General features: G+C 40.7%; 1 protein-coding gene across 1 annotated transcript; it reads left to right on the plus strand.

Annotated features, from left to right (window-relative positions):
* Positions 1-829: 829 nt before the first annotated feature.
* On the plus strand, positions 830-2,620 carry LRRC30 (leucine rich repeat containing 30). Its single transcript, XM_028523669.2, has one exon. The coding sequence runs from the start codon at positions 1,124-1,126 to the stop codon at positions 2,027-2,029; it is 906 nt and encodes a 301-aa protein (XP_028379470.1). The 5' UTR covers positions 830-1,123; the 3' UTR covers positions 2,030-2,620.
* Positions 2,621-21,302: the final 18,682 nt, after the last annotated feature.

The raw sequence follows: 21,302 nt of genomic DNA on the forward strand, positions 1-21,302 counted from the left end.
GATTGGCTTCTTCTGAGACCTGTGTTCACAGGGCCCAATCTCCAAGCAGTCACATTCTGAGGTGCTGGGGATTAGGACTTCAACATTTGATATTTTGGAGGAGACACAATTCAGCACATAACACCAATGATTATCTATATTTACATAACATATGTTACCTTTTTTTAATTTAAAAAGGTAGGGAAGATAGGGAGGGAGAGAGAGAGAGGTGTATGTTCAGGGAGGTCTCTCTCTGCTAATTTTTTGGAACAGTGGGCACCCTGTGTGTACCTTTCTAAGGCAGCCACTTAAGAGGCTGTTCAAACATTTAAAGTACACCTGCTAAACTCAAAATACCCCTGTAAAACAGAGGACCCCAGAGCTTCTGTGGTTGAAATGAGAGAGGGGGTGCAGACCCCCTTCATTCTCTCCTCACTGAGTCACTTCTGACAAGCACCATGTAAAAACCTTTGTCCTGGAGTATTCCGGGTGTTCAGGCTACTTCTGTTAATTTTTCACAACTACATAAAAAGTTTGAAATGAGTGTGTATAATATCATCTGATGACCCTTAGCTTTGGAAACAAAAACTCTGTCAATCAGCAGGCCTTAGTCCAGCTTCACTCTGGAGTCCAGATGAGTCCCGGCAACCACATAGACAGACACTCTAATGGCCTGATTATTTGTGCAGTTTGCTTCTTTTTGGAGATGAGTTTGTTAATCACGCTGCTCAGCTGCAGTACCCAAGAAAAGCTAAGAAGGGACAGTAAGATAAAGCCTCCTGGTGACCTGTTTGCACACACCAGCCTGATAAACTGGGTAGAATGACAGTGACAGCTGTCTTGTAGCAAACAGAGGGATTCAAGTGGTTCAGTTCCGCAGCCACAGAGACAAGTATATCATTACAGCCCGGCTGCTCAGAGAGAAACCACCTAAATTCACTGCCTGTCCACAGCCACCGCAGCGTGACTTGGCTATCTGATCCAGACCCTCTCTGACCTTCCTCTGCACCCTGGACTGCCTGGCCACCATCCTGTTCTCACCTCCATCTGCAGTCCCTGCCTGGAACAGCCAGGCTTTTAGCAGCTGGGGTAGGACACATCCCAACCTTTGGGCAAGAGGGGAGTGAGGGTGGAAAGGTTAGTAATGGGGGCCAGGCAGTCAAGTGCCTGTTCCAAGGACAAGAGCCTCAGGGGCATGGCGCTCCTGCGGAAAAGGCAGAAGTTCTCCCCGTGGGATGATGCCCTGCTCTCAGGAAAGGACCCCCGGTCCCTGCTGAAGCGGGGCATGTGCCACATCAGCTTCAGCCTGGTCACCAAGGGAATGACAGACATCCCTGACTTTCTGTGGGGCTTGCCTGAGGTCCAGAAACTCAATCTGTCTCACAACCAGCTCAGGGTTCTGCCCCCTGAGGTGGGGAGGCTGACCAGGCTGGTGGTCCTGAACTTGTGTGGGAACTGCCTGAAGAGCCTGCCCCAAGAAATCAGCCTCCTCAAGGGCCTGAAGGTGCTGTTCATCAACATGAACTGCCTGACCGAGGTGCCGGCCGAGCTGAGTGCCTGCAGGAACCTGGAAGTCCTGAGTTTGTCCCACAACCGTCTCTCCCAGCTGCCTGCCAGCTTCGCAGACCTCTCCAGGCTGAGGAAGCTGAACCTCAGTAACAACTGTTTTGCTCACATCCCCATCTGTGTGTTTGCACTGAAAGAGCTAGATTTCTTGCATGTGGGCTCCAATCGCCTGGAAAACATCGCTGAGAGCATCCAGTGCCTGAGCAGCCTGCAGATCTTCATCGCCGAGAACAACAACATCCACTCCTTCCCACGGTCACTCTGCCTCCTCACCAGCCTGGAGCTGCTGAACCTGAACAACAATGATATCCAGACCCTCCCAGATGAACTCTACCTGCTGTGTAGACTGGCAAAGATTGCTTGGAATCCAATGGACAAAGGGCTCCATATTTCCTATAACCCTTTATCTAAGCCTCTGCCAGAGCTGGTAGAAGGGGGCCTGGAGATGCTTGTCAGCTACTTGAAGGACAAAAAACACAACTGACATGGCCACTGGATGCAGGGACAGTAGCCAGCTCACTGAGACTCCATTGACTGGGTACTTCTTTAGTCTAAGCTTTCTCCTCTTACTGTTCGTGTTGGTCAAGGCTCATGTTAATATTTGCTAAGTTGTAGTTGAATGCCATTCTAGAGAGGTATTTGCTTTTAACTTTGTATGTTCCTAATAACCCCCAGAATATCATGTTTGTTTCACTTTAAACATAAATTGAAACAGGACTTTGGTTTTCTCCAAAGAGAAATAATTACTGGTCAGCAGGTCTGATTCAATGGAATTCAAAACTTAAATATTTACTAAGCATGTGCCAAGTGTGGTATGAGGTGTTGGCAACATCTGGTTTCAACCTCTGACTTGGCAACTTGTAGCCAGGTAGCAACACCAGGACATGCTCCTGCATTAGCCTCGAGTAAGCATTACTTGGGACCAAAGAGCATCCTGAAGCCCTGCTTCCCTGGTGATGACCAAATCAGCTGGAGCTTTCCCCTCAAGCTCTGGGGGACAGTCACAGGAAATATGTCTCTAAAATGACTGGAGAGTAACAAGCAGGCTGCTCATGTGTACGTGTGGTGGTGAGGGAGTGGCACGGCATGATAGCTTTCAGATAATAAATGCAAACCAATTTTAATGTGCAGTTGCAGCCTTCTTCCCAGTTCTCTTGCACCCACAGTCGCATCCTTGAGCTTTTCTAAAGATGCCAGCCAGTGTTTGGCATCCTTCTAACTTCATTTCTCCCCAGACTGGGTCTGCTTTCCCAGGGATGAGATAGCAATTGAGAAAAACAATGGCCAAATGGCAGGAAAGAGGAGGTAAGGTATAGACAAGCCTTAAAGCTAATAACATGAAACTAATTACCTTCCTAACATTCAGAGAAGACTAATATTTGCCACTTGGCTTTCACATATGGACATTTTAAAAATGACTCTAGTGACACTTAAAAGCTTTTTGGACAAAACGCTGTAAAGTATTAAATTTATTTTTTTAATTACAAAAGTACACAGCTGTTAGTTAAATGTGCCAATTTCAGAGTTTCTGTCACAAAGGTCTTTGGATGTTACTGCTGTCAAGAGCTCCTAAGACATTACTATTCATTAAGAATTAAAGAATTAGAATGAAAAGGTAGCAGTGAAGAGTATACAGCACCTACAGATCAATAGAGAGCCAATTGTTTGGGTGTCTTGGCTCTTTTGTCTGCAGAATATAGCTAACAATGCAATATCAAGACAGAATTTGGGTTTGCTGCCAAGACTTGCCTAACTTCCAAATACCCTTGACTTAATTCGGTTAAACTTATATCTGTTAGTATCTTCTCTTTGTTACACAGGACTGGGAACCTGAGGGGAGTAAAGCCCTTCTTCCACCAAGAAGCTCACAATGTGGTGAAGGGACAGAAGCCCACACGGGTTCCTATAGTCTGCAGCAAGTTGTGATCCCTCTCGAGAGAAATGTAAGTGATGGGCTGGAGTAAGGGTGACACACTGGGTGGTGTTGACTTGATGGAGCCCCAGTGTCTCAATAAACAAAGAATAGTAACCAAAGAACAGGACTGGGAGAAATAAGCCAAACTCTTATTCACTGCAGCCATCATACCCTAATTCCTCCACCTCCTCCCTTTGCCCCAATGTGGAGAAGAACAGCAAAGCGCTGGGGCAGTGGGTTCTGACCATGGCCAGTTTTTGTATGGAGCTGCCACCTTCTAAGGCCCACTTAAAGGGGATCCATATAATTTATTAATAGGACAGGTGATCTTCCAAACAGACTTCACAGTCAAATTTTCTACTCATAAAAGACGAAAGCTTATTCCTACTGTTATCATCAGATACCACAGTTTCATCAGCACATTTATGCCTGAGCTTTCTCATGGTCAGACCATTGCAAGAGATCTTACCAGTGTCACTGGGCAGCAGCTGAAGTCCCTCTTAAATTCCCCCTCCAGCAGCAACTGAGACCTGCTCTCCCTGCCAGGCACACACAGACACACTCCACTATCCTCACCCATGTTGGCTTGCTGGAGCCAAGACTATTTAAAGACATCAGTGGAATTTTTACTTGACCTCATGACTCAGTGATAAATTGCAGGGCAAGCCTTCCTCTGCAGAGCAGAACCAGGCAGATCACTTGCTGAGCGCTGGCTGAAGCACATGCAGCTGTCAGACAAACACCATGGGTGCCAGGATCACGCCTGTCATTGCTGCTGAAGAACCACTGGACTCATGCTGAATGTCCATGACCTTGCTATGGGCAGAGAGGCAGGCCGGGACAACAGCACAACATTATTCCTGCTGAGCAATCATTGTATTTCCTCTCCCTGCTTTTTCAGTCACTTGATCCCAGAGTAACTCTACTCCAGGAAAAGAACCTAACCATATTTTGAAGGTGACCCAAGAACTCATTATACTTTTTATATGAAAAAAGGTGATATCAGTTTGGTTGCAGACTTCCATCTGTGCCTTTCAAAAGTATAGGAGCAAGGTGTTCTGTGTTAACACTTAGCACTGAGGAAACCATACAAGTAATAGTAGTTGCCCAATATGCTTTAGATATTGATTCTTTGTGAGTGCTTTTTATTGATAAAGGGAAGTGCTGAGTAAAATACCGGTTAAAGTCCTTAGTTATTCAAAATGGTAACATGGAGGGAGTTTGGTACAGCCTTTAGTGTTTTGCTGCCAAACTCTACAGTTTGCTGACTGAATGAGAAGTGCTTCCTGCTTATCTTTTTGTAGTTCTAATACTGCCACATTCAAATGACTCCCAGGTATTTCTGAGGCTTATGAAATCAAAGCCCTGGGATGACTGCATTGCCTGCTGAGTATATTTAGCCAAAGAATACGAGCTAATTGGGTGCTTGTTGTGGGAGCTGGCTGCTCACATTCTTGATGATATTGTGGTTTTCGTGTCACTTGGCTCTCAGTATGGAGCAATCTCAGTGGTGTGTTCAGAAACACCTTTTGAAGCAGTTGCAGCTAACAAGCATACAATTAAGAAGAAATTCTATGTTCATAGGAAAGAAAGATGACTTTGAAAAGACACATCTGTTCCAGGAATAATACTGCTAAATGTGTGAAACTGCTGCATATTAGGAAAAAAACATAGTTATTACTTAGCTTGTTGACTTAATAAATGGGTAATAGAAGAAATATACTCTATTCTCGGGCTTTAGTTAATAAACTGCCTTTCTGTAGTAACCAAAGACAGAGTGACTTCAGGACTTTGCACCTGTACTTCACAATGATGTCATATTTCGGCTGAAAAGAGATAAAAGGGAATGCTGTCTTTATTTGTAGGAATACATTAAACTAAACCTTTTCTTTTGCTAATGGATTATTGCATTTTAAAATTCATATGCCTCAGAGCACATACTGAGTATGCATTTGATAACTATGCATTAAAAACAGAGGGAGATTGAAGAACTGTGGGTGTGGTTGCTGGAAGACACATGAAGGTATCGACATGGCCTAGGGGAGCCTGAGCGAAGTCACTGAGGTTCTATTACAAATTCTGAAAAATAGGAAATTTATTCAGAAAATGGTCTTAAAAGAGAAAAACAAACAAAAAAAGCAAAAATTTAAGCTGCTAGATTTAGCTAATATGAAGATACTAAATACTCAGTTATTCCATTAATATCTACTTAAGTAGTCATGTGTGCTCTATTTTCTTACTCCACCAAAAAATGACTTTTAGTACTATGAAAGATATACTTGAGAAACACAAAATGCCCAGCCTATATGGCATGTGCAACCAAGTACCAGTACCAGTTATAATTCATCCAAGAACACCAAAATACAACTCCATCATATAGTTTAAGAAAGCAAAATAAAATACAGAGAAACAGCAAAGCTATGATAAATGATATGGGAATAATCTTGACTTTGTTGAGAAAAGAACTCTACAATTGTTTAAGTTACTTGTCAAGTTATACGTTGAGTTCAAAGCATTACTAATTACCAACAAAAAATGATAGCAGAGTAATAAAGAGGAAGCAAAGAGGGCTCATAATAAATCTGTAAGAACTTGGGCATCATTAGGCAAGCATAACTAAAAGCTATTAGCATGAAGCTTGCTATGCATTTTTTTTAGTAGTGTCATAGGAATCTACTTGCAAGGAGACAGCATATTTTCTATTGCTTTTAGACTCATTCCTTATTTCAGCACAGGTCAGAAAATAAAAATAAAACATGACCTGGAGTCTATTTGAAAAGTATCAAAGTATTTCCTGATACCCTTGAGAAAAACATACATTGTAAAAACTAGAAGACTGTTGGCTTTGATGGTATGCATTAGAGCTGCCAGTGGAACACCACATAATCACCCATATTATTTGGTCTTGAGAGATTTGAGGTCCCTAGAAGTCAGGGTGCAAGAACATGCCACTTTGGGATGTCTATTTTCTTCTACCTCCAGAATGTGATGCCCATCACTGTATGCATGTGAAAGATAAGAGGCCCTGTGGGGTGTTGGGAAAAACTCTGAACTGAGAGCTGGCCATGTCAATTGCATAACACTTACTGAGCATCTGTGTATCTGAAAACTGTGCAGATGTTGGGGACTTGGCTTGGGAACAAACTCCCTGCTCTCTATGGGGTCCCAAGTCCATGGACAGAAAAGATGAGGCTCAGCTAAACGTAATGCAATCCTGTGAGGACAACTGCACTAACAGTTGCATAAACGAGTACAAAGGCATGTGGGTGAGATGGCAGGAGGGACAGAGGTATGATATGCTAAAATGGTGTGGAGAACACACAATCTAACATGACAATTATTGATTCAGTGGTTCCTTTGTTCTTTGTCCCGATGGAAAATTTGTGACTCTCACTGTCCCAGAGAAGCTGGCTTTATAGCAACTTTGTGGAATTTCCCCCTCTACCTGAATCTGAGATGATGGGCAGGTTCGTGACTGGAAAGACTGCATATGATGATAATGGAGACACCACGTGTCATGAGCTCCCGAGGTACTCCCGAGCCTCCCCTACCTCATTGTACAGGAAGGTCTTTCCTGAGAGTTCTGAAAGAACCCCATTGGCAGTGTCCTTAAAGCTGCTGCTCATCAGAATCCCCTGTAGAACTTTAAATGAAGAAAGTCTGGGCCTGAATTTGACATATTCTGACTAGGTGGTCTGAGTAAGGCCAGGACTTCTTCAATTTGTTTTTAAAGCTCAGTAGGTAATTCTGTTGCTGACGCTGAACTGAGAAATGCTGATACGGGCTCCTACCTAAAAGGTCAGACATGAAACTTTTATGCCAGTTGGATCAGGAGCTTACCAACTGAAAGAGGGCAGTAAACGGTGGGTGATAGCTGAGCTTGGCCAGCAGGTGAAACTCTGCTAGTGCCCCATGATTATATTCATCTGGTACTTGTTAAGAATTTAGAATCCTAGGTCCCTTTGTTATACTTTCAGAGTCAGGAGGTTAGGGCAGAGCTTGGCATTCTTAGATCCAACCAGCAATACAGGTGATTCCTATCCAAAATTAGACTGGAGAAAATCCGGGCTATAGCTGAATGTATTCCCACCGGAAAATGGTAAAGCATCATATTCTAGACTCAGCTGCTACCTTGTGCTGCTGCTTTTCCTGACCAGCTCTGTCTCAGGCTTTGAAGGCTGCTGACTTTTATCTTTGCATCCAGCATAGGGAAGGTATTCAATAATAATATATTCTATGAATGAATAAATGAATGAATATAAAAGTAAACCAGTTCACACATATGACTTAGCCTCTCTGGGCCTCAGTTCTCTATAAATTGAACTGACTTTAAAGTGAACTCTCTTTAAACTCCTTTCAGATTTGAAATTCAGACTGTGTGTGTGTGTTTTCTGCTTTGTCTTCCTCTTATCTAATGCCACAGTAAATAGATACCTGAGCTTATTGTGATTATCCTGATTATTCAAGAAAAGTGAAAAACATTGAGGAGATGGGTCAAGTTCAGTATGTGTTTTAATATCCCCTTGTACTACCATAAAAATATAATTGAATTTTGGTTGACTTTCAAAAACATATGAAGAACTAAGCATTTATTAAGGGTAAACCTAGAAGTCTGCAGAATTCCTAATTGTCTGGATTCCATCTCTAACTTTTTACTGCACTGGCTCAGAGGCTCAGAGAGAATATTTCTGTTTGGCTTTGTTGATTGATTGATTTAAAATTCCTCCTATGTGGACTTCCGGCCAAGATGGAGGAGTAGGTAGACATACTGTGCCTCCTCACATAATCAAATTAAAGACAACAAAAAATTTAGAAACAAACAAAAAACCAACCAGAACTGACAGAAAATTGAAATGTACGGAAGTCTGACAACCAAGGAGCTAGACACATTCACCCAGTCCAGTAGGAGGGGCGGAGTTGGGTGGTTGGGCAGAGTCAGGCGCTGGGTGGAGAGAAGGATTGCATTATTCATTCACAGCAAAAACAACAAAAAAAAGTAGTGGCTTGCAGACCCCGGTACACAAGGCAGTGGCTGACGGACCCAGAAGTGCAGGCGGTGGCTGGCAGATCCAGTGAGGTGAGCAGGGCAGCTGACTGACCCAGCGGTCCCACATTTGCACGCAGACAAACAAGGCAAAGCTGGGGAGTGAGACAGACCTCGCAGCCCAGGGTCCAAGAGTGGGGAAGTAAAGCCTCAAAACACTTAGTGAAAACACCTGCGGGGGTTGAGGCATAGAGAGAGATTCCCAACCTCACAGGAGAGTTCATTGGAGAGACCCATGGGGTCCTAGAACGTACACAAGCCCACCCACCCAGGAATCAGCACCAGACAGGCCATTGTTTGTGGAAAGCGATGGAAGGGACTGAAATCCAAGAGAGCAGAGCAAGCACCATTGTTTCCTCTTGGACCGCGCTCCCCCCCCACACACATAGACAGCATCACAACCCAGCTACTGGGCTGACCCCCCTGGTGAACACCCAAGGCTCCGCCCCTCATACGTAACAGGTACAACAAGACACACACACACAAAATGGTCCAAACAGAAGAACAGATCAAAGCTCCAGAGCAAATAATTTAAGTGACAAAGAGATAGTCAACTTATCAGATGCACAGTTCAAAGCACTGGTGATCAGGATGCTCACAGAACTGGTTGATTTTGGTTGCAAATTAGATGAAGAAATGAAGGCTACACTAAGTGAAATGAAGGAAAATGCACAGGGAACCAATAGTGATGGGGAGAAAACTGGGACTCAAATCAATGGAGTGGACCAGAAGGAAGAAAGAAACAACCAAAAGGAAAATAATGAAAAAATAAGAATTCAAAAAAAAAAGAGAGGCTTAGGAAACTCCAGGACATCTTTAAATGTTCCAACATCTGAATCATAGGGGTGCCAGAAGGGGAAGAAGAAGAGCAACAAGTGGAAAAGTTATCTGAACAAATAATAAAGAGGAACTTTCCCAATCTGGCAAAGGAAATAGACTTTCAGGAAGTCCAGGAAACTCAGAGAGTCCCAAAGAAGTTGGACCCAAGGAGGAACACACCAAGGCACATCATAATTACATTACCCAAGATTAAAATGAAGGAGAGAATCCTAGAAGCAGCAAGAGATAAGGGGACAGTCACCTACAAAGGAGTTCCCATCAGACTGTCAGCTGATTTCTCAAAAATGACCTTGCAGGCAAGAAGGGGCTAGAAGGAAGTATTCCAAGTCATGAAAGGCAATGACCTACATCCAAGATTGCTCTATCCAGCAAAGCATTCATTAGAATGGAAGGGCAGATACAGTGCTTCTCTGATAAGGTCAAGTTAAATGAGTTCATCATCACCAAGCCCTTACTTTATGAAATGTTAAAGGGACTTATCTAAGAAAAAGAAGATAAGAGACATGTATAGTAAAATGACAGCAAACTCACAATTATTAACAACCACACTTAAAGCAAAACAAAAAACAAACTAAGTAAACAACTAGAACAGGAACAGAACCACAGAAATGGAGATCACATGGAGGGTTAGCAACAGGGGAGTAGGAGGAGGAGAGAGGGGGAAAGGTATGGAGAATAAGTAGCATAGATGGTTGGTAGGAAATAGACAGGGGAGGGCAAGAATAGTATGGGAAGAAGCTAAAGAACTTATGACACATGGACATGAACTGAAGGGGGGGATTGTGGGTGGGAGGGGGTGTGCAGGGTGAGGGGAATGAAGGGGGAAAATGGGACAACTGTAATAGCATAATCAATAAAATTAAATTAAAAAATAAAGTGATTATTGATAAAAAGTTCCTCCTATGTTTTTGGAAGAGAAAGAATTCATAATGATCTGTTTTCCATTACAAATATTATTGGATTTGATTCAATAATATCATTTGGGTACTTAGAGCTGAAATCTTTCCTGCTTAACAAAAAAGACCATATGCTGTTAAAAAATATATAAAAGGATAATCTGTTCCAAAGAGTGAGTTGTAAAAAAATTCAGACCTCCTCCATAGTACTTCCCCTTCTACATACACATGTGAGTCAAACATGAATTTTGTTATAAATTTTCAAAACAACTTCTGCAAATTAATACACATAAAGCTGCAAAATAGTGCTTCCTTTGGTTTCATTGATTCTTAATAATATTGCTCCTCCCTTTGTCTCCACTGTTTTAGTGAAAGCCACAAATTGATAATATCTACATTACGGGAAAAATTAGAAATTTATGACTTTGATTTGCTTTTGACTAACCTTATTTATAAAAAGTTGGTAAGTTACAATTGTGTTTGACAAGAACTAAGAAGCATAAATAGTTGGTACAAAATAGACAGGGGGAGGTTAAGAATAGTATAGGAAATACAGAAGCCAAAGACTTGTATGTATGACCCATGGACATGAACTGAGGGGGGAGAATGCAGGTGGGAGGGGGGTGCAGGGAGGTGGGGAGTAAAAGGGGGAAATAGGACAACTGTAATAGCATAATCAATAAAATATATTTTTAAGAAAGAATTCTTGAATAATTTTGTTGCTGTAAGTACTTTAAGAACTCAAAGTACAGTTCTGGTATTAGCCTCCTCAGCCAAGTTATACAAGGTGTGTTCAGAAAAAGTCAGCCATTGTTAACATATGAGAATATGTTTCCATAACATGGATGTAACCTAGCAGCCAAGCAGAAAAAGAGTGGACTGGAATGCACATGTGTGAACAATAACGACTTCACTGTACTAGTCAGTGGGGGCAGTAGATGTCGTTGAATGAGTATGTGTACTGTGTGGTCATTGCATTCAAAATAACTGCATAAATTAATCTGCATCAATGCATCCACTCAAGCATCATGCCTCATGCAGAGTTTTTGGCAAAACATCAAATCACCTGTATAACTCAACCCCCCTAACAGCCCAGCTTTGGTGCCCTGCAACTTCTGGCTTTTCCCAAAACTAAAATCACCTTTGAAAAGGAAGAGATTTCAGACAGTTGATGAGATTCAGGAAAATACAATGGGGCAGCTGATGATGATTCTAACAAAGGATTTTGCAGAGTGTTTTGAGCCATGGAAGAGACACTGGGAGAACTGTGTGAGGTCCCAAGGTGCCTACTATGAAGGGGACTGAGGTGTCACCTATGTGCCTTGTATCTTCTCCAATAAATATCTCTATTTTTCATATTATATGGCTGGACCCCTTCTGGACAAACCTTGTATAAGAGAAGTTTAGGAATATTTTCATTATGGAAATGACAGGAGTAGTATAAATAAAGAATTTAGCCAAGAAGGAGAAAAAAAATCTTCTTTGTGTTAAGTCTCTTATACTTTCTTATTATGATGATTAAACTATCATAAGTAAATCTAGAAACCTGTTTAACCTCCCAGAAATGTATATAATGTTTGTTATAGAAAAATCTAGACTAACAGACTTCTAGCCAAAGTGGAGGTGGGGGTAGATACACTTTGCCTCCTCACACAACCAAAAGAAGGACAACAACAAATTTAAAAACAAAACATAACCAGAACAGCCAGAAAATTGAACTGTGTGGAAGTCTGACAACCAAGGAGTTAAAGAAGAAACATTCATCCAGACGAATGAGAGGGTTGGATATGGACAGCCAGGGTGAAGAGGACTCTGGCAAGATGGGAGCTAAAGGACCGGGCAGTCCCACATTTGCATGTGGTTAAATCAGGGGGAACAACTGCAGAGAGAGACAGACTATGCAACCCAGGATTCCAGTGTGGGGAAATAAATTCTTAAAACTTCTGCCTGTAAAAATCTATGGGGATTGCAGCAGTGGGAGAAACTCCTGGCCTCACAGGAGAGTTCCTTGCAGAGACCAACAGGGTCCTAGAACTCACACAAATCCACCCACCCTGGAATCAGCACCAGAAGGGCCCAATTTGCTTGGGGGTAGCAGAGGAAGTGACTGAAAGCCAGCCGAGAGCTGAGCAAGTGGCTTTGTTTCCTGTTGGACCCTTCCCCCACATACAGCATCACAATGCAGCCACATATGTTGCCCTGCCCTGGCTAATACCTAAGACTCTGCCCCTTACTACATAACAGGTGCAATGAGACAAAAAAATATGGCCCAAATAAAAGAACAGATCAAAGCTCCAAAACCAGAATTCAGTGATGAAGAGATAGCCAACCTATCTTATGCAGAGCTCAAAACACTGGTAATCAGGATGCTCACAGAAATGGTTGAGAAATGGTCACAAAATACAGGAACAAGTGAAGGCTATGCAAAGTGAAATAAAGGAAAATGTACAGGGAACCAACACTGAAGGGAAGGAAACAGGGACTCAAATCAACGATTTGGAGCAGAAGGAAGAAATAAACATTCCACCAAAACAGAATGAAGAAACAAGAATTCAAAAAATGAGAAGAGGCTTAGGAACCTCTGGAACAACTTGAAACATTCCCACATCTGAATCATAGGGGTGCCAGAAGGAGAAGAGGAAGAGCAAGAAATTGAAAACTTATTTGAACAAATAATGAAGGAAAACTTCCCCAATCTGGCAAAGGAAATAGACTTCCAGGAAGTCCAGGAAGCTCAGAGAGTCCCAAAGAAGTTGGACCCAAGGAAGCACACACCAAGGCACATCATAAATACATTATCCCAGATTAAAGATAAGGAGAAAATCTTAAAAGCAGCAAGGGAAAAGGAGACAGTTGTCCACAAAGGAGTTTCAGTAAGACTACCAGCTGATTTCTCAAAAGACACCTTGCAGGCAAGAAGGGGCTGGAAAGAAGTATTCCAAGTCATGAAAGGCAAGGACCTACATCCAAGTTTACTCCATCCAGCAAAGCTATCATTTAGAATGGAAGAGCAAATAAAGACTTCCCAGATAAGGTCAAGTTAAAGGAGTTCATCATCACCAAGCCCTTATTACATGAAATGTTATAGGGACTTATCTAAGAAAAAGAAGATGGTCAAAAATATGAACAGAAAAATGACAACAAACTCACAACTGAACCTAAAGCAAAAACAAAAGCAAACAACTAGAACAGGAACAGAATCACAGAAATGGAGATCACATGGAGGGTTATCAGTGGGGAGGGAGAGGGGGAGAATGGGGTAAAAGGTACAGGGAATAAGAAGCATAAATTCTACAAAATAGACAGGGGGAGGTTAAGAATAGTATAGGAAATGTAGAAGCCAAAGAACTTATATGTACAACCCATGGACATAAACTAAGGTGGGGGAATGCTGGTGGGAGGGGGTGTGCAGGGTGCGGGGGAATAAAGGCGAGAAAAAAATGGGACAACTGTAATACATAATCAGTAAAACATATTAAAAAAAGAAAAATCTAATTTTTCATCTGTCCATATACTATGCTGGTTATATAAAACTGAGTTTACTTACTTAGTTTCTAAATGAAATTCCCAGGTGCTTATTATGACTCTACTACCACAAATAACTCTTTAGGTGACTCTCTTTCATAGCTATGAAGGAAAGTGCCTCTGTTTCTGGTAGAGCAGAATGAACATGTTACTTTTTTATGCTACGTGAGTTCAGTTCCTTCTTAGTCATCATTTATTATGTAATAACCAAGGATGAATTTGAAAATATTCACCCTTTACATGGCATGTATGCAGTAAACGGTTGACTCAGCAGGTCTAGGGTGTTCAAACTGCACATTTAACCCTTGAGCAGCTCCTGGGCAATGACCAAATCCCTTGAAACATCTTGTCTGATAAGGGTGTCCTTATATTCCTGGGTCACACCAGACAGTCTGTGCTCACAGTGTGATTATGGAGAGGGGCCTTGGCAGCACTGTGTCAGTCTGACCTCTGGAAAGTCTGGAGACTGCAGAGCTAAGGTTGGCCACGTGGGTGATTAGTGCCCATGTGACCAATTTCCAATAAAAACCCTGCCCCCAAGGCTCAGGTGAACTTCCCTAGTTGGCAATACTTCATAAATATCATGTATCATTGTAGGGAGAATTAAGCACCATCAAACAACTCCATTAAACGAGGACAATGGAAAACATGTGCCTGGGCTCTCCTGGATTCTTCCATATGCTCCTTTTATTTTTGCTGATTTTAACTTGTGTACTTTTGTTGTAATAAACTATATCCATGGGTATAATAGATTTTTCTGAATTTTGTGATTTTGTCTAGCAAATTGATCTTGGAGACCTCTCAAAAGCATGGGTTAAAGAGTAGACTTATTAAAAAGGCAAGAGAAGAGAAGCTACACATCCTCAGATTCCCCCTCCATGCTGATCACATGTAGCAAGTATGTCTTTCTGAGAGAGAGCTCACCTCTCTGATGGTTCTCTCTTTCTATAGGGAAATCTTGAGCACAATAATCAGCCCCCTTTGGTGCCTGCCTATCTCACTTTGATGCTAGGAGTTGTCTAAGAAAGCCAGCTTCAGAGCACCAAAAACCCTCGGGGTTCATGGATTTGCCTCAGGGATGGTTGTCACCAGTCCCAGAAGAGATGACCTATAGTGCCACTTTCTCCTCTGGAAAAAAGGTAAAGCCCTGGTTCTATGAAATCATTGTTCAGGAACCTAGAGGGGGTACCCATGTCTCCTTTGGACATTCTTGCTCCTCAAAGAACTCTTTGACAAGATGTTAGGCATATCACAATTTCTTCCCAAGTGGTATAATGCTACTTTGTTACAAGGTTATTTGTATGTCAATCTCAGCTACTCAAAATATAGCTGAGATCCCAGGGTAAATGTCATTAAGTTTTATTCATTTATTCATAGGTGAGATCTTTAAGCCAAAAGATAATAAATGAATAAATGTATATATACATATATATGTCAGATAATGATAAGTACATGGCAAATAATAAAGCAGTGAGGGGGGAGTAGGGCTGGAAGGGTATTTGTTATAGGTGGTCAGGAAAGTTGCCCAGGAAATCATTTTGGAACAGAGACCTACAGATAGTGAGGGAGCTAGCCATGTAAGTATTTTAGGAGAAAGTATTCCAAACAGAAGAGAAAGTAGATGGAAAGGCAGAAATGTGTCTGGCATGTCCATGGCATGGAGTAGGTGCAGGGGACAGCACTGAGGTCATATTGATGTTTGGGGTGACTCTTCAGGTCATTGGAAGTTCTCTGGCTTTTGCTCTGAGTGAGGTGAGAAGCCATTGGAGATCTTTCTCTAGGGAAGAAACACATGCTAACTTGTGTTTTAGAGGAGTTACTTTGATTACTGGATTGAGAACAGGAGTAAAAATAAAAGATGAGAGTAGTTAAGCATTTGCTACAATATTTCAAGTGATGAATGATGGTGGCTTCAACCAGGGTTGAAATGGTGGATGTGATCTGATTATGGAGATATTTTGATGTTAGCTCCAGTAGAAATTGCTTATGGATTGGATGGTGTGGGGAAAATCCAGAATAATTTCAATGTGTTTAACCAGAGCAAGTGAAAGGATGAAGTTGTCATACTTTGCAAGAGGAAGAGTTTAGGAAAAAAAAAAATCAAAGTCCTAATTTTGAGATGATAAATAGATTTTCAAATCGGTCTGCTGAGCAGACATTTGAGTAAACAATCTAGGGTTCCATGGAGTGATGTTGATTGGAGATATAAATTTGGAAAACACCAGCAAAATAGGAAGAAGTAATGAAGAGATGTGTCCATTGTGAAAGGCCTCAGTCAAAACTGGTGATTTTTTTTCCTTTAAGTTTTGGTATTCAAAGTGCTATGCTCAGCTGGAAAATTCCTGTATATGACAATGCTTGGTTTTCCCAGTGCTGGATAAATGGGATATTACATTTTCTATGTACATCTTTATTACATATTCGATATACATCTCAGACCTGTATTTGTGAAAACCCTCGGAATTATTGGTTGATAGAGAGGCATTCTCTAGTCACACAGAAGTTAGAAATCAGAACACAGAAGAGCATGTGCTCCTAGTGGGTCCTTGGGCCCCACCTGTCTCTGTCTACTCAATTAACCTGCCCCACCAACAGGGGGCGCTAATGGGTCATCAAGCAGAGGTATATATTGGTATTGATCAAGATACACTGAAATAGTTAAAAAATCTCCGTTCATCTCCCTTCTCTTTTTTCTTTTCTATATGGTTTAATTTGTTTGGGTCTTAAGGAACATCATTAAGTTCATAAGCTACATTTCAAATGAGAATGAGGGATAGCAACATCAATATTCCCACCAGTTTTCTTCTTTGAACTTTGGAAGGGAAAATGTTCCTCAGACTTATCATCTAATAAATATATTTTAGAATGCAAAATTTGACACATAGTTTAAGAGCTGGCCCTGCAGTTTCTTCACACTTATGCACTACAGATTCCTGCTTCAGAACCCCATGACATCTGGGTGAGTCCACAAGGCAAGGAGGCCAGCGGCTTCTCTGCTCCTCTGTTGTATGTGCATTTGTTCTACTGCTTTTCTCAGTATGAATAACTAACATTTCTCCTCTTTAAGCAGAAGCAAACAGCTTTCTCCCAAAACTCTATTATCCTTTATTTTGGCTTCATCTCATTCTTTCCACAGGCATGGAAACATCACACACTCATTCACAAGGAGGAATTGCGGTACTTCACACCATTATTTTTACATGGGGGCCAGAAACTGCCCCATACATTATGAATGATGATGTGTTTCCATATAAGTCATAGAGAGAGGGTCTCCCTTCTAGGGATCAGTGCAGAATGTGGTCATTGTTTTCTTTTCTTTTCTTTTCTTTTCTTTTCTTTTCTTTTCTTTTCTTTTCTCTTTCTTTTCCCCACAGGATATTTGAAAGAAAGTGGCTACACAATGCTGAATAGTTTTGAAAAACAAAGTGAAAGTTGTACTGGCATGTGTGTGCATGTATTTCTCCTGCATATTGGTCAAATAATGCAATTGTCATTTATATCTTGCTAATACAAAGCTTTTGAATAGATTCCATACTCCTACCTCAAACCACAGAGACAGCTCACAGAATTTTATCTTCTCACTGGGAAATTATTTTCTCCACATGTGTTTTGATGATGACAGGCTTTTTTCCATCTTGCAGTTCTTCCTCCTTGGGGGAATAGAAATGTAAGGAATAATATCTGATTTGATACTTGCTGTTCTACCCACGTATTGGTGCAGTTTAAAAACTGTCTACAAACTTGCTAACAGCTTACTTTAAATCTATACTTTGGGAAAATGAAAGATAAAGAGAAAGAGAAGTAAGAGCCTCTAAAAATAATACATTTGAGAATATATATGAAATATTTGGAGAAAATATCATTTACTGTTTCTAATGGATATGTAGCATTGTGTAAAGCTACTCTATGGAAGCTAGACAGAATAATTTTTAAGTTAAAGTCCTATTATTCAACCACATGGGAAGCCTTAATCTAAGTGAGTGTATTGTCCTCTATACATTTAAAATTTTTTATTTTTAATTGTATTTTTCTGTTACCATTTAGTACCCTTATACAGTGCCCCCCCCCACCCTGCAATCACCATGCTGTTGTCCATGTCTATGAGTCCTTTTTCCTTTTTGCTCAAAACTTCTGCCTCCTGCTTTCCCCCACCTAGCTGTCCTCTATGCATTTCTTAATTCAAAATTATCATAATTTATAATTAATTCAAGAAAAGAGTGATCAGTACTTATGCACTATGTTTACCTGCTAAAATGAAATACAGTTGTAGTGAAGTAGCATAAACACAATTCAAAGTTCACAGGATTTATCAGCTTTGAAGTCACAATTTTTTATTTCTTTTAACTTAAGGAATTGATATTATTTTGAATTTTAAATATAAAATTCAAATTTATATTTGAATTTTAATAATTAAAAATATCAGTAATTAATAATAGTATCAAAGGGTTGTGTGCAAGACTAAGACTTTATGATAATGTTACCACATTATTTCACAACTTTTCAAAGCTCAAATTTTCATATAATGTAGCAATATTATGTAATGCAGAGAAGAGGCAATTAATTTGATATTGAAGGTAATAAAAATACACTGTACCCAGTTCTATAGATCAAATGATGGCTAAACATTTGGGTTTTTTTTCTTTCTTGATGTATCAGGCTAACACCCATGCAATGATTGCAAAATCTAGAATTAGAACAGAGCAACCTTAAAATTCATCTCATCTAAATTTCTAAATTTCCCCATACATATGCTTTTTTAAAAAACATATATGCTCACTTTCTGTAATGGGCTCACCATGTAAAAACAGTCCATTCCATTGATTCCTTGATAACTTTCTCTTAAATATTATTTTTCCTTCTTATTTTCCATCTCAAAATGACACCTCCATCCACCTGGAAACCTGGGATTCACTCTGGCCACCTCCCTCTCTTAATCCTTCCATCTAATCTATCACCCAGTTCTCATATCCTACCTCCTTTTCATCTCTTCTGTCAGCCTGTCTAAGCCACTGTTATGTCACCCTAATTCCTCCTCTCAGCCCTTTTTCATCCATTCTTCACACAAACATAAAGTGGGACTTTAAAAAATATAAATGGGATTGTGTTGAGACTCATGCTTGAAGTCCCTCAATATTTACTTGCAATAAAATCCAAAATTCTTAACATGCTTTACATGGCCTTTCAAGCTTGAGCTTTGCTTATTCAGACCTACTGCCCACCACCCTGTTCTCCCGTCAATATGTGCCCATAGCATCCTGTTTCAGTTCCTGAAGATCTTCTGAACACTGTCCTACCTTAGGACTTTCACACACACTGCTCCCTCTCCCTGGAGTGATCTTGCATGGTTAAAGCTTACTCACCCTTCCAGGTTCAGTCCAAACATACTTCCTCAGAAAAACTTTCTCTGACCCTTCACTTTTCCTTCATAGTGCTTACCACCACTTAAATTATATGCATGTGCATGTGGTTGTGTATGCATATAATGAATACATATGTAATTACATATATAGTCACATAGATGAACAACTTGTATAATATCTGTTCCCCATCTGATGACAGTAAGTAGCACAGCTGGCTTATTTTCACTGCTGCATATAACTTTTTTTCTGATTCACATTATATACTTAAAACATTGTACAGAATGCATTCATTTCTAATTATTAGAAAGCATTAAACACCAGTTCAAAAGAACCTATGTATTCCTATGTTCATAGCAGCACAATTTATAATAGCCAAGTGCTGGAAGTGGCCTATATGCCCATCAGTAAGTGAGTAGATCAAAAAACTGTGGTATATTTACATTGTAGAACACTACACTGCAGGAAGAAAGAAGGAACTCCTACATTTCACAATTGCATGGATGGAACTGGGGAGTATTGTGCTAAGTGAATGGACTAGGCGTTGGAGGACAAATACCATGTGACCTCGCCTATAAGAGGAACCTAATGAATAAAACAAGCAAAATAAAACCAGAGACATGGAAACAAGAAACAGACTGACAGAGACCAGAGGGTTTGGAGTGGGGGATAAGGGAGGAAAGAAGGGAAAGGGACTATTAAGGAACAGGTATAAATGACCCATGGACATGGACAATAGGGAGGGGATTGACTGTGGGAGAGGGGGCATGGGCAGGGCAGGGGAGAGCAATGGGGGAAAACTGGTACAACTGCAATAGAAAAATCAAAAATTAAAAAAATTAAAAATTATTAATTTGGAAGTTGTACCATAGTTGAAATTTGTTTTATCAATCAACTGATAAATATGACTCCCTAGTAAGAAATACATTTTAGTATAAAACAAAGTTGTGTTTATTAAACTATATTGTACTTAAGGAGTACAAAATATGAAAGCACTCATTTAGGTTAACTTTAATACTAACAGTGCATACATATTTAAACTCACAGTCATGAGTTAAATAAATACATGATTAGCTTGAGGACAGAATGGTCACCATTGGCAATATCACCTCATTTACTGTTTGGCAGGAGACATTATCTAATTGCCCCAATTTAGCTACTATGTTTTCTAGCTAATGATATGTGGAATAAATAGAAATAATGATTAAATATGATAACAACACAAATACAGATACCATTTATTAAGTACTTACCATGAGTTAGATGTATTTAATTCTTATAAGATATTATTATTACCCTATTTTACAGTTTGGAAACTGAGCCTCGGAGAGCTTACATTTCTTGTCAATCTAATAATGGAAGGAGCTTGGCATTGACCACAAGTCTGTCTGATTCCACCGTACTGGGTGGTCTCTTAGGTATCTTTTCCTGATCTACCAGGGGAGGACATTACAGGAGACCCCTCATTTTGTTTAGAGATCTCCCTGTAATAGCACACAAAAGATTCAACTCAGAACTTTATACAAAAAAAAAAAGTTGAAGTAAAGAGAGCTTTGTGTTTATTGATGATTAAATTCAGTGTGTATACCTGAATGTGTATTTAAGAAAGAGATCATTAATATTTAATCATGACCACGGTAGATTTTGGTATTACCACCAATTCCCCCAGAATGGGTATTGGTGAATCCTCATTCAGGAACTGATCTACACTGAATAATTATATAGTGATTTATGTCTCCCAACTAACCTCTACAAGAACCCTGTTATCTGGTTATTTTCCATAAATGTGGAGAGCGGAACACACAAGGCGCCTCACTTACAGTTACATGTCGGGGCAGCAAGCTGGGAGGGAGTGATGCCTCTCCTCGCCCGCCAGGGGCAGTGGTGTGAGCATCTCTGGGCACCGCACTGTGGCACTGTCATAGGGAGATGTCACAACCCACTTGAAGAGGAGGTTACATCTAAGGCAGGGGCCCTTGGGAAGAGCCATGATAACTTGCAGTTAAATCCTCCAGGAACAGCAACCTTTGCATTTAAGATGTACAGAGCACACCTGTCCCACCTGCTGGTCATATTTCTCCCAGCATGATCTTTGAGTCCCTTGTGGTGGATGCCCAAACTCGGACCACTCCAGAATCAGGGTGATTCTGATGACAGCCTCCCATGTTAGGCTCCAGAAC

This window comes from Phyllostomus discolor, chromosome 9 (genome assembly GCF_004126475.2).
Source record: "Phyllostomus discolor isolate MPI-MPIP mPhyDis1 chromosome 9, mPhyDis1.pri.v3, whole genome shotgun sequence".
NCBI classification, from domain to species: Eukaryota; Metazoa; Chordata; class Mammalia; order Chiroptera; family Phyllostomidae; genus Phyllostomus; species Phyllostomus discolor.